The sequence below is a fragment of the Lutra lutra genome, chromosome 12, assembly GCF_902655055.1.
Source record: "Lutra lutra chromosome 12, mLutLut1.2, whole genome shotgun sequence".
Taxonomy (NCBI): Eukaryota; Metazoa; Chordata; class Mammalia; order Carnivora; family Mustelidae; genus Lutra; species Lutra lutra.
Genome location: NC_062289.1, coordinates 24719201 through 24733976, shown reverse-complemented (window position 1 = coordinate 24733976; position 14776 = coordinate 24719201). Strand labels below are relative to the sequence as shown.

Here is a 14776-nt window from a genome sequence, read left to right as displayed (position 1 = left end):
GGGAAACAAGCCAGACACAGGACAAATACGGTAGAACCCAGAGCCGTCAAACTCAGACCCAAACAGTGTTACCAGTACCTGCAGGGAGGGGTGGGGAGTTAGCACTGAATGGAGACAGAGTTTCCGTTTTGCAAGAGTTCTGGACGAGGGTGGCGGTAAACAAAGTGGAAGTGCTTTATGTCACTGAACTGTGCATGTAAAAATGGCTAATGTGGTCAGTTTGACGTTTTGTGTATTTGACCACAACTAAAATGATAAGCGACGCTGAAGAAGAAACATCTCAGAGGAACACTAAGAAGCCAGACCACCTTGAGCTGAGCACACAAGCGAGCATAAGGTAGAAGCTGGGGGAGGGGAGAAACACTGTTGTTCCAGAAAAGAATAAACGTATCTTCGCCCTTCGCCACCACAGGGAAACCTGTACTCTTGGACTGCAGTGGTGGGGAGGGTGGGGAGCACTGCAGCTGGATTCTGGGCAGCCCGATACACGAGGACACTCTCAGCTACAGAGCAGAGGCTCTTCAAGCTCGCAGAGGCCAGTCTTTCAACTTCTGCCCTCCTGCCTCTGGGCCACCGCTCGCTCAGCCTCGTGGCTCCTAGTGACCACTTGGTCCAGCAGTGGCCAAACCACACTCTGCAAGTGACCCGGACAGAGCTGGAGGTTCAGAGGCCATTATTTCTCCAGGGCTGCTAATCTGCACCCCCGGCCTCCCTTCTGATCACACACTGACTGGCCACATAGCAGGTGGGGTGGTGGGGGCGTCCGGGGCAGCTGCCAGGATTAGTCACGCTGGGCAGATTCTCAGCTGGGGAGGCAAGCATCTGCTGTTTTAGCAACGCGGCAGGTGATTCCTCACTACCTCTGTACAACCCTTTAAAAATACCCACCCACTTAAAGATCATCTAAAATGAGATATGTTGGAAGAGAAGTTACGCCACTCAAGTGGGTGAACTAACTTCATTTTGTTTGGGGCGTGGGGTGGGAAGTTATTCCACACAGTAAACATGATTCCATCTGTCGGGAATTTAGATTCTCGCCTCAAAACCAAGAGGAGGCGAGCTAAGTCCGCCTGCCGGGAAGGGGAAGGTGAGGCGTGCACACCTTGGTGTGAACGTGTAGCTCAGTGTCCCAGTTTTACCAAGTGATGGGTTTGAGGGGATGTAGACAAATGTTAGTAAACGGAGCTGTCCCACCTTGCTGCCGACCCATCACCAACCACGGTAGATACTATGTGAGCAAAGGCTAAGACAAGGTCCATTTCTCAAGTAGGTCATTGCTAACGAGAAAGACAAGATCAAGATGCTTGAAGGAAGGAAGAACAGCAAGACAGTCAATGATCAAAGGCTAAATGGTGTGGTCCCAACTTTGAGGGCTACTGCAATCTCGGGGGGAGGCCAGGAGCTCCCCGGCCTTCCCTCCACCCAACCCCTGCACCACGGCAGCCCCTCCAACATAACCCACCCCAAGGCCAATGCTTGCTTTCCTCCTGCCACTTCCCTCAAAACCTGTTTCTCAATATGGAATCAAGAAAGAAAAAAAATGTCATTTCCCGTGGCATTCATCTTTCTCAGGAGGACTTATTTCACGGAGCCCAATACCCACACAGCACAAGGCCTAACCTTGCCGAATCTCTGTACTGTACACCTGAAACTCATGTAACACCGTGTGTCAACTGCCCTCCCAAGTTTTGGGCAACACCTGTTTCTCTCGCAGTCTCCCCCACCGCGAGGCCTGCTCACATGATGTGTGCCTGCGTCCTCGGGCCGCCTTTCTGACCCCTTCTTCAGAAAGGTGCCTCGGGGCACAGGCCTCCTTTCCTTCAACATGCAAAGGGAACACCGTGCAGCCTCAGCGCTTTGTCACACACACCGCTCCTGCCTGGGACACTCGGCACACGCATTCCGCCGCCCTGAGTCCTCAATGGCCAGCTCCCTTCCACGACCCCTGCAACTCCCTCAGCGCCTTCCCCTCCTCAGCCTGTCTTTTCTGTCCTATTCCTTATCCACCTGCCTGTGCCTCATGCAATGGGTCACAGCACTCTGCTGTCCCTCTGTGCCCCCCACAATGGCAGGGCCACGTATACCCCCAAGACCCCACACAGTGCAAGCATTCAAATATTTGTGAAACGCACACTTCACAGGGAAGGCTAGTCACAAAAGCTCATGGGAAAAAAAAAAATCCGATGGTGCCAGAGGAAGAGTTCATAGTTAACTACTTTGTCTTCCCTTTGAATGAAGCCACTTGAAGGGCAGTTATAAAGCCATCTCGCTGCAGCAGCCCACGCACAGGGAGGGCTCACATGCTGGGCACTGTTCTAAGCACGTGTCACATAGCAACTCCTTTTTTTCTCAAAAGACCCCCAGACAAACCATCACTCGAGTGGAACAGATGAAGTAACTGGTACAGAAGGACGCTAACTTGTCCGAGGGCACAGAGCTAGCAACGGCTGGGGGTCCCAATCCCCAGACAGGCTGGGTCCAGAGCCAGGGCTCCAACCACTCTCCCACACACTGTCTCTCCTGGCACCTCCTGCCTCTCCTCCCACTGACGCCTCAGCCCCACCAAGGGAACCCTCCCTTCCCTTCCAAAAAGATCCTTGCTGTGGTCACGAGAGATCTCTCGGTGGCCAACACCAGTGGGCGTGGATTTCTTCTTATGCTTTACCACTTTCACATATGTGGTCAACAGCAGCAACAAAAAGACACCAGGGGCTCAAGCAGCTCTACTCTGCGGGGGGAAACTCCAGCCTGCAGCATACCACCCTGTCCCAGGCGGCAGACCCCCATGTGCCCCCACATGGCCCGCACTTACTGTTCCATCTTCCAGTCTGAGCTGGAGGCTCTTCTCTCCCTCCTTGTAGTCCTTGGTTAATTCAGCTGAGCGCCACACTTCATCAGGGTCAGGGATCCAGACCCTTGTGTACTGGAGGATTAAAACAAGAAAGTCAGAAATAAAGCTTTCACGTGTCTACACGGGTATTGCTATCTCTGAGGGGCCCTCCGGAGAATTTAAAAAGCCATCTTGACACATCTTCCTCCCTTCTCATTTCAAAACACAAGGTAATCTAACACCCTGACAAGTGAGTAACTCAGAGGACTGGGGACAGAGGGGCACTTTCCAGATCCTAAGAGAATGCCACAGATCAATGTAATTATAATTCTGCCAGCAAGACCGCCAAGCCTACGTCTGGTGACATCCACCAGAGCTGCGTACCATCGTCTCAAGGGCGGGACAGAACAGCAGTGTCGGAGGGAACGTCTAGTGAGCTAAGATGAGGAACAAAACTACACATGCCAAAGCTGAGACAGAAGAGCCCATCCTCAAATCTTGGGAACCTCTGCTCTGATACACTGCATTCAGGGACAAAGCCATTTTCCTGCAGAAGCAAAAGAAAGTGTAAGCAAATTAAAAGTGTATTTACATATTCCTGAACTACCAGCAACTTCAATTTACTTGTGCATTCTTCAAGCCCAAACAGGCCCCCAAATCCTGCTCAAGCTCTCCCAGCTGCTATGGGATTTGCATGGTCAGGAGCCGGCCAACCCCTAGCAAGGAAGAACACAGCCCGGGGAAGTAAGGCCTCCCGCTCTAGCTGGGGGCTGTCAGCTGGGACTGCACACTGTCCTCACCTGAGAATGTGACAACACCGAGACTGAGTTCCACCTCAGCCTGACTCAGAATCGAAGGGGACAGAAGAGCTCCCACGGCGAGTGTAATGTGCAGCCGCGAACCCACAGCTCAGGGGCACAGACCAGCAGCATCGGGCCAGCGGGCCTGCACTCTCAGCGCTCTCAGCAGCGTGCCTTCCACCTGTCCGACACATTTCTGCATTTTATAGGTGTGTGATCTGCAGGGGGCTTGTTTGCTTTAGAACCTGGCTCTGTGTGCACACACGCGCTCACACCTGGTTTCACGGCCACAGAACATCCTCAGCAAACCGGAGAGTAAGAGCTCTTACGACCAGAAGGCCAGCCAGGACATGAGTCTGGGTCCATAGAACCGACCTGCCTCGAGGAGTGGCTGCTCCAAGTCCTGAGCTGGCGGCCAGTCGGCTTTATTGTGGTCTTGACTTTTCACAGCACTCTTCTCCAGATGGTTACTGGCCTTTTTTAAAAGCCCCAGCCCTTACTGCACCGGCCTCGAATTCACCAGCAAGAGGAGTAAGTCACGAGGCAACAGACTCACGACGCTCATTAATGGGAACGCAAACCACCCCCAATTTGCACCCCTGCCACCCCTGATATCCCAGCCTAGGATACACCGCTAAAGTCGTTTTTTGCATTCTGAAAAACCAAGTTCACAGGATCACCTCCCTCCCTCTGAGCTGCCGTAATGATCATATCTTCCCAGAAGATTCTCTACAGCTTCACAGCACCTAAGCACTTCGGCGTAGACATTAAATGCTCTGAGCCACCTCCGGAGAAAGCTCTGAGCATCTGCCAACCGGAACTGTCAACGTGGCTTCTCCCCTCGGGCGCCCCTCCTCCATCGGCCTGCAAACCGACCTTCCATCAGCTGCAAGGACTTTTCAGATCTTGTCCCCATACCTCAGGTGAGGGACCTTTCCTCAGCGTCACTACAGTTGTCATCCCTCCAAGCTCACTCCTGGGATCTCCCGTCCAGGCCGAGGGAGCCCGGCCTACCCAAGAAATTGTACGCCAAGTCTCCACGAGGTGTAAATGAGGTTGGAATGGCTCCAGGGAAAAGGGACAAAAAGAGTAAGGGAAGTCCCAACAGGAACGGAGTGAAGAGAAGGATGGTATGCGGACATCGTCACGATGCTGGACATCCTGGAAGCCCATGGGCCCAGTCCTGGCTCACCCGGGGGCTCCTCTGGGCGGACCCCTGTGGTCCACGTGCCCCTCACTGACCTGTTAACTGCCCGGCACTAGCTGCTTACTTCCTATTCCGCTAGAGTCCGTCCTTCTGCTTAAATCAATCTCTTCTCTCTCAATAGACTGAAAACAGCTCCTGGCAGAAAACGGTCTCTATTTTCCCACAGAACTAAGCACAGCATCAGAGCAGCTCTTTGCTGCTCCAACCGCGGAGCCGAGGCTCACCATTACCTGCGAGCATGTTAGGAGCGGAGACCCTCTGCCTCCACCTGCACCCACCGCATCAGAGCACCCCCAAGTACTTGCTCTTCTGCTGCTTCAGTACGTGCTCATTCTTCCCTCTGTACACGGCTCAGCAAACCAGAGCCCTAGGCCAAGTCTAGTGTGCCCCTTGCTTTTGTGCAACCCAGGACGTAAGTATGATCTTCAAGTGTTTAAATGTCTGGGGGGAGAAAGAATGATATCCAGACGACAACATGTCAATCGCAGGAAAGTCAAACTTTGGTGTCTGTGAAGTTGTACTGGAACACAAGCTCACATTCCGCTCACATACAGTCTATGGCTGCCCCTGCACTTGGATGATGGTTGTGTCGTTGTGACACCCCGTGGCACTGAAAGCCTGAAAGGTTTACTATCTGCCCATTACAGTGAAGCTTTGTTGCCCTTGACCTTTGTACACGCTGTTTCAGCAGCTCAGAACACCCTTCCCTCACTCGTCCATGTGGGCAGAGTCGGAGTCCCAGGTTCCTGTCCTCACTGAACCCTGACCTTCCCTGTGCCCTCCCGAGTTAGGCCTTACTAACTCTGTGGCAGCAACCCCTTCTTCTATGATTAACTTCATGGTTTTGCATGCATTTCTCTCTCTTTTAAGATTTGACACAGAGAGAGCGATCACAAGTAGGCTGAGAGGCAGGCAGAGAGAGAGAGAGGAAAGCAGGCTCCCCGCTGAGCAGAGAGCCGGATGTGGGGCTCGATCCCAGGACCCTGAGATCGTGACCTGAGCCAAAGGCAGAGGCTTAACCCCTGAGCCATCCAGGCGCCCCAGCAGGCATTTGTTTCACATCCATGTCACCCCACTATCGTCAGGTCTTTCAGATACGCTATTGCTCAGTCTCCCTGGCATATAGATGCTCAATAAATGTTTTTGGAGACAGGAATCCATAAACAATGCATTTAGGAGGCATCAGGTTTCCACGTAAAACACACTATGATATGTACCATGTAATCAAGTAGAAACATGGAGACCTATCACCCGACTATATGTCAGTTAGGTGGGCAATTCCCATAAAAATACACTCTAAGGAGTGATGGGAACAATTCCTACGGACAGAAACAGCTATTCCGCAGGGACAGGCAAGTCAAGAAGAGGGAAGGCAGCAACAACTGATCCCAACGGAGGACACAGATGGCCAACGGCTCCCGTCACGTTTTAAAGGACATCTTGTATTACACACCTGGTCAAGCAAGTTCTAGATCCCAATCAAGGAAACATGTCAGCACCTACTATGTGGCCACCATGCTAGACGCTGTCCTGTTTCCTCTAACCCCACAATAAAGACACAGGTGGACATGTGCTGAGATCAGAGCAGTTCCCTCTTAGAGCAGCACTAAGTCAACCCTGCGTTGTGATGATATGGGATGGGGGACATCTGTAGGCAGGCCTCCCCGCAGCTCTGCTTCCCCATCTTTATCCTATTTCATGGATTCTCAGCTTAAAGTGTCTACAAATTACCAAGCAGAGCTGTTTGCCCAATGTCACGCACGCACAGTTGATGAGCAATGAACAGGACTGCCAAGGGCAATTTTAACCATGATCAAATTTTGCTTTACATGCTGACTTAGCTAGCAGCCCACCATCCCTTCCCTCCCCAGAGCTCCCCACCCGAGGAAGATCCATTGCCTCTGTAATCCCAGACAAGGCAGGACATGATCAATGCAGAGTAAAGAGCCAAGGAAACAGGCTAAGAAGGGAGAGGGAGCCCCGTAGTAGCCAGCAAAGACTGGAGGCGGGCAGGTCGGAGCTGGGGAGACTTGTAGGATTTGGAGGGAGGTTTCCTTTGGATTGTGAAAATGATCTGTAACTAGACAGAGATGGTGGTTGCACAGCACTGTGAATGCATTAAATGCCACCGAGCGGTTGACTTTAAGTGGCTAATTTTATGTTATGTGACTTTCACCTCAATTCAACAAAAACTGCTTTGGTGTGCAGAGGATGCAAACAGCACTGTACATTCCACTGGCATGGGTTCTCCTAATGTCTGAGGAAACAGTGAAATATATTCTTTTTAACAGAAAGCTATCAGTTCTACAGGCCAGATAGAAACTCTCTAGAACCAAGGTTCCATGTTGCCTCTCATTGTCTCACCTTCAAGGAGTATCTTCCACCAAATCTGACCTCTATACCAGCTTTCCTCAGAAGGAGATTTACAGGAAAGACAAGGCTGACCCATATAACCCAATCACAGAGCCACTCAACTTGTCACCCACACCCCCCTTAACAGGGCTTAACTCCATCCTATCTAAGGAGATCCAAGTCTGACTTGATTGTCAAAGAACTTGTGATTTCTCATTTGGAAAGAGCCCTGTGCGGTAACTGGAGAAGGCAGAGGTCTTTGTGAACAGAGACGCATCAGTACCAAGAACTACTCTCCAGCCCCCCCCCATCCCCCCCACCCCCGCCGCCTGTCCCTGCTGTCCGCAGGGGCCTGCAAAGGCAGTTCTCAGCTGGAGGGAGCGGCTGCGCGCAGGCCAGGAACGCTCAACCCTGGCTGCAGCTTAGAACCACCTGGGGACGCTTTAGCTTCCCCGTGCCACGTAATGCTTCACACCGATCACGGCAATCCCCGGGGCCTGGACCAGGCGGCTCTGTAGCTGTACCAAGTGCAGGCTCGTCTGGAAGACAGCAGGCTTGTTTCACCTGTGACTGACTGGCAGGCCCTGCAGACCTGAACTCACCGCCTGGGGCTTAGCATGAAATTCCAGCCTGAATAGCCTTGATCCTGAGCTAAAAGCATCATCTCCAGAAAGCCCCTGTGCCAAAATGTGAATGTTGTATCAAGAAGGGGGCAACAGGGGTACCTGGGTGGCTCAGTGGGTTAAAGCCTCTGCCTTCGGTTCAGGTCATGGTCCCAGGGTCCTGGGATCGAGCCCCACATCGGGCTCTCTGCTCAGCAGGGAGACTGCTTCCCTCTCTCTCTCTGCCTGCCTCTCTGCCTGCTTGTGATCTCTGTCAAATAAATAAATAAAATCCTTAAAAAAAAAAAAAAAAAAGAAGGGGGCAACATTTACCTATTTGCACGCACCACCATGCAGCAGAGTGTGTGGCTGAGCCCGTGGGCTCTCGAGTCAGGCAGCCTGGGTAAGAATTCCCACCACCACTTACTAGCCTGGGTAAGCTGATGAGTAAGGTTCTGAGCCTCTGTTTCTTCAGCTGTACAACATGAGTAAAAGTCAGATGTCTCGCCAGGCGGTCCCCCCAGAATGCAATGCAATCCCACATCATCAGAGCACCGTAAGCATCAGACAACAGTGGTGATTGCGGGCACGGTGTAGCCTCGGAGGCAGGATCCGATGGGATCTCGCAGAGAAAGAGCAAATAGAAAAATCAAAAGCCTAAGGCATTTGCAGGTTACTGGGATCCTTTCAATGTCCTGCAAATCGTTGTTCACAGATAGCCATGCCTTGCCCAAAAATCAATATTTGGATCTAGCCTACTTTCACTTCAAAACGCTGAGAGAAGGGATTGTTAATGCTGGCTGGCATTTAAGAATTATCTGCAGATCTTAAAAAAGGAAAACAAAAACAAAACCAATGCCCATGTCCCACACTTGAGTAATTAAGATGAAATCTGAGTGGGTACCAAGCACTGTATTTTTTTTTAAGCTTCAGATCAATGTGCCAGACTTAAAAAAAGAAAAAAAAATCCGTTTCAAGAAGGAGCCTCAGAATCAAAATGGACTCTAGACAAAGGAGAACAGGGACACTGGAAACATTCACTTCCTTGAATTATTGAGAGTGTCACCTCCACACCTTAGACTAAAATAAGTAACTTCAAACACTTTAACCATTTCATCTTAGTTTAAAACTCAAGTTAAGATGAGCAGGGTTTTCACTAATCCATCACAGAGAAGAACACTAAGGGTCGAAGGGCACGGAACAATTTGCCCAAGTTCACAGTAAGGGTCAGAGCCATGACCAGACAAAGGATCTGTGACCTCAAGTCCTTGCTGTCTCCCCATTGTGGAGAAACATGAATTTTATTACAGCAGCCCAGGACCCACTGAGGGTGTATTTTACACAGGTAAAGGGTCTCATAAGCACACATGGAAAAAAGGGCCAACCGCCACTTACAATGACAGGCCAAACAAAGCCACTAGGTACTGTAAGAATCAGGCTGACTGAAGACTGGGTTGCACCATCGTCTTGACTTAAAGCACTGTCCAGGCACTGTCCCCTGGGAATGGACGAGAGGGGAGCCCGCAGCCTGACCTGGTGGCCCACTCCATAAATGGCCCGTCCATTCCTCCCCAAGGTAGGGTGCGAACAGAAGGCCCACAGCCCACCTTGTTCACAGCCGTACCCCTGGCATGGCCGTGATGCTGCGGTTCGGTGGGCACTGAGATCTCTGCTCTGTAACTGAAAAATCAGGGCTCTGGTTCCAGGGTGCAAGAGGGGCCCCTTTTGCTACAACTGACAAAGCAGGCAAATAGCATCTCTCAGGACATGAATTATGTGCTAGAACTCGAGATCCAATATCATGTTGGTCAGCTTCTACCCTACAGGCAAGACAGAAGCCACTGAATTTCTCCATCCAAACCAGACCATGATCAGTCAGAGAGAGCAGCATCAACAAACAGTAGGTGACCAGCAGTGAAGCAAGTGAACAGGCTGTGAGTACCAAAGGAAAACAATTGTTAAAAGGCAGGGAGGGGAGACGTGGGACACAGATGTCACCCGAGGCAGAAAGGATCACGCCAGCCCAGGACAGCAAGCGGCTTCCCCAGCCCTACCTGTAGCCCAAGCATAACGTGCCAGGACAGTAAGCGGAGAACTAGAGCCAGGAGACTAGGGACCTCTCCAGGCCAGAAACACGTGCACCCCTTTTCAAACACACAGCGGCATTCAAAGCTCGGTTCTTTAAATGGGACTCGGAAAACACACTTTGCAAAGATGTCTTAAGTGATGTCCTCTGTTTGGTGTAAAGGTCCATTCTGAAGCAATACTTTTACGGATGGGGAAGGAAAACACTTCCAGACTCAGTGGCAGTTTCTTCCCAGCACCTCCAGAGTAGCTGTTCCCAGTGCGTGGTACTCGGCAGGCACGGCCAAGTTGCAGAAACCACGGGGACATCTTAGCTAACTGCCCTTACGGTAGGAAGTGGGTCACGTTTCGTTCTTCTGCATAATGAGGTCTGGAGGACAAAGACTAGATATTTTTGCTCATCTAAGCAGGACTACCCACTATTCTCTCCACATATGAGGCCTGAAGATCACATTCATGGGCCCAGACACAAGGTGCATCCTAAAATCCTGTGCTGATGATCAGTCTCCCGAACTGGGAGTGGGGGTGGGGTGCGGGGTGAAGTAGCTAAATAAAGGCTATCCCCACCAGTATGCTGCTGGCCACCTTCTCTTCCTTTGTCCTGGGCTGGAAAGCAAGGAAGTTAAGCTATCGGAGGGGTTAAGATCCAAAATATATGAAGAACTTATAGAACACTTAAAAGGTGATTAAAAAATGGACGGAGGGCCTGAGAAGTTTTCCAAGAAGACATCCAGGTGGCCAACAGACACCTGAAAAGATGCTCAACATCACTCATCAGGGAAATGCAAATGCAGACCACAAAGAGATGACCTGACACCTGTTGGCATGGCTATAACCAAAAAGATATCAAATAACAAGGGTTGCTGAGAATGTGGAGAAGGAGGAACCCCCCAGGAACTATTTGTGGAAATGTAGATGGGTACAGCCACCATGGAAAACAGTATGGCGGTTCCTCAAAAAATTAAAAATAGAACTACCCTATGATCCAGTAATTCCATTACTGGATATTTACTCAAAGAAAACAAAGCACTAATTTGAAAAGAAATATGCACGCCTATAGGGTTACTGCAGCATGATATACAATAGTCAAGCTATGGAAGCAATCTAAGTGCCCATCAATAGACAAAAAGAGAAGAAAGAGATGGGTCATACACACGATGGAACTATATACAGCCACAGAAAGGATGAGATCTTGCCATTTGTGACAACATGGATGGACCTAGAGGATATATGCTAAGTGAAAAAAAGTCAGACAAAAATCCTATTATTTCACTTGTATACAGAATCTAAAAAATGAAACTCCGGCATAAAGGAGAAATAGACCCATATATAGAACAAAATTGTTCTAGATGGCCAAGGGTGGGGGGAATTGGAAAAATGGGTGAAGTCAAGTGGGAGGTGTAGGCTTCCAGTTATGGAAAGAGTAAGTCATGAGGGTAAAAGCTACCACATAGGGAACACAGTCAATGGCATTATAGTAACAGTCTACAGGGAGAGATGGGCTATACTTGCAATAACCATAATGTAGAGACTTAACGAATCGCTGTTGTACACCTGAAACTAATGTAACATTGTATCAACCACACTTTCTTAAAAAAAAAAAAACTTTCTAAAAGACTCGGGTATCAGCTACTAGCCTATTACAGACTCAGTTTCCCCATCTGTCAAGTAAGGAAATAGCTTCCAGGTGGGGCTGCTGCTCCGATTAAATGAACTGTATGTGAAACAATCAGCGCGCCACCCGACACAGTAACTGCTCGGCAGTCACCGTCAAGTGCAGCAGGAAATGGGGCCCGGGGCGTTAAGGAGACGTGAAGACACCCCTCTGTGGGGGAGCACGGACACAACCGAGGAATCCCAGCAGAACCACGGGCACACAACGCATCACGGGAACACACACCGACCCCTCTGATTGTTGTCCTGAATTTAACTCCTCCTCCAGCAGCAAGTCCTGCTTCCTGGTTTCCCTGTTTATTCGTCCTGTGAAAGGCTTCCTGGACCCGTAATAACCTTCCCATTCCCCCAAATGCTCTTCACGGGGAAGCTCTCTGTAACTTACATTCTGTGTGTCCAGGGCTGACAAGTAACTTAAAATCCATGTATATGCTGGGCCGTCAAGTAATTCCTGAGCCCCAACCCAGATGTCTGAACTTGTTCCATGCTCTTTCCTCACTGAGAGAACCAAGCTAATCCGGACACCAGGAAGAAATTTCAACTTCATGCATAGAGATTGGGATAGGAAAAAAAGCCACTTGGCATCCATGGAGTAAAGGAGGATGGGGGAAAAAAAGGCAAAGAAGTGAGCTTCATTCTGGAGTAGCAAAGTGACCATAAATTTCAGTATTTCCTGTTATTTAAATGAAATAAAAGTCAAATGTCAAAAAAGGAGATGTATCTATACCTGGCTCGGGCCATTACAATCCCATTTTTGACATCTGCTTTCTGACATGCTTGTAGTATATCATCTAAATCCAGCCTTTTGAGCAGACTCGACTCGAAAACCTGATCACGTCATCAGTCACAATTCTGTCTTCATCTACATGCACTATCTGTGTTTGAAGCTAATGAAGAACCAAGTCACCGTATGACTGGTAAAGGCAAACTTCGCCTGTCTCCTGCCCTACAGATACTCATAGATAAGTCTGTACGTCCTCAAGTGACAAACCGACACCAAGATGGCAAGTGCCTGGAGTTCGGGAGCTCTGCTGAGCCATTTCATCCAGCAGTGCGCTCGACAGGAACTGCAGTTACACCGGAAGCTTAGAAATGGTTATAAAGGGGCGCCTGGGTGGCTCAGTCGTTAAGCATCTGCCTTCGGCTTGGGTCATGATCCCTCAGGATCCTAGGATCAAGAGCCCGCATCAGGCTCCCTGCTCAGCAGAAGCCTGCTTCTCCGTCTTGACTCCCCCTGCTTATGTTCCCTCTCTCACTGTCTATCAAATAAATACATAAAATCTTGAAAAGAAATGGTTATAAAGTGACGTGTTCTTGTTGAAGTTTTGGAAAGATCACAAAGTCCTGCCTGTGGCTGGCCAGTTGGGGTTGTAAGGCTGCAACATCACACCCACTTAACCTGCTTGCTGAAGAGGCTAAGAAAGGTTTGCTCAAAGCTAGTACCTTTCATGCAGTTAAATACATGCCTAGACCTTGCCAAGCAGCTGAAGCTTTGTTAAAATCCTACTCCCAGCAACATGACTACAGTTCCTGGAATGGGAACTCTCCCCGTACAGAGAGGACCAACTATGTGAATTAAGCAATCCAGTCATACCACACATTTAAGTCATTTGAGATAGTCTGCCAGAGTACAACATCTTCATTTCCACCTAAGCGGTCTGAAACACTCCTTTTCAATTCCATATGTGACATCATCGCTGGAGAGCTGCTTTCCTCTTTTGTTGTATAAATATATACTCTTGATCGCTACCATCCAAGACTAGCACAGTACTCTCCCCAGAGAACGAGTCTTAATTCATAATCACCATCACAGTTATTAGAAGTCACAGCCCTAGACCAAGCCAGGAATAAGTTTGTTTGCTTCCCTCTTAATTTAAAACCTGCTCCACTCTATGACCTCTGTAAACAACTAAAGCCAGCACTGAAGTCATTTTGGGCTAAGTTCTCTTCTTCCAAAAGAAGTCGCTGATCTACTGAGAAAATGCACAGGAACAACCACTCTTTTCTGGGGAAAATTTGGGGAAAGGCCCTCAACATATGAGTACATTGAGCTGTTCTTGCTTTGCATGTAAGAGATCATTTTAGAACTAAATGCCTGACACACTTGCCTCTGGGACTGAAGCCAGCACTCAGTCTTCATTTCATAGGACAAAGCATGCCAGCCTCCCCTTCCTCCCAGTATACAAACACACCTTGAGACTGTTCAACAAATATTCAACTGCTGCATATTAGCTAAAATAACTTTTAACTCCATAAGCTAAAAGTCCTGTTAGCAGGAAAATGGCCTCTAGTTCATTCATTCATCCGTGAATATTTACCGAACACTAGGCAAGGTGCTGGGACACAGAAGGCGGGGGGCGGGGGGGGGAGACACGCCCTTATCCTCAAGGATCCCCAACCACATCATGCCATCAATCCTGCTTCAATGGTCATAACTGCTTTAGCAACACAGACATCCCTAGCACACAACAGGGGACCTCACCTAGTCCAGGCCATTGGGAAAGGCTTTACTGAAAAACACGATCCCAGGTGAAAGCTACAAGGACAAGGGGTTGGCTAGGCACAGAGGGGAGAGAGGAGGGTTCTGGGCTGAGAGGGAACCTCAAAGCCATGCCCCTGATTTCCATCCTGGTGCGGAGAGGAATCATGGGGTGGCTGTCAGCAATAACGCATTCTGCCTACTTGTCTAGCTGTAGACAAGCCTGGGGCAGGCAGGAGCAGTGCTCACTGGAGAGCTGAAAGCCAGGCAGTCCACAGGGGGGATGGACTCAGTGGGAGACAAGCAGGAGGTTCTTGGGAGCCTCCTTACAGGTTGTTCATTTTATTCCACGACCAACAGAAAACTGTACATGGGTTTTAAACATGAAGAGGGAGATGATCTAACTGCAGAATCAAAAGATCAGTACTTACACCTACAGATGGCCAACAAACACATGAAAAGATGCTCAACATCACTAATCATTAGGGAAATGCACATCAAAACCACAATGAGAGGTCACCTTAAACTTCTCAGGATGGCTAGAACAGGGAAACAACAACAACAACAAGTGTTGGCAAGGATGTGGAGAAGATGGAAGGCTTCTGCACTGTTGGTGGGAATGCCAGCTGGTGCAGCCACTCAGGAAAAACAGTATGGAGGTTCCTCAAAAAATTAAAAATAGAAATACCATATGATCCAATAGTTCCACCACTGGGTACCTACCCAAAGAAAACAAAAACACTAATT

The 14776-nt window shown here is 49.4% G+C and overlaps 1 protein-coding gene across 2 annotated transcripts in view; it reads right to left on the bottom strand.

The window, feature by feature from the left end:
• MYO5B (myosin VB) overlaps window positions 1–14776 on the bottom strand; it is a 348888-nt gene that overhangs the window by 197342 nt on the left and 136770 nt on the right. For both annotated transcript variants that reach the window (XM_047696392.1, XM_047696393.1), the window contains exon 2: window positions 2813–2923. In XM_047696392.1, the coding sequence (XP_047552348.1) occupies window positions 2813–2923 (111 nt within the window). The remainder of the gene's footprint in view (window positions 1–2812; window positions 2924–14776) is intronic.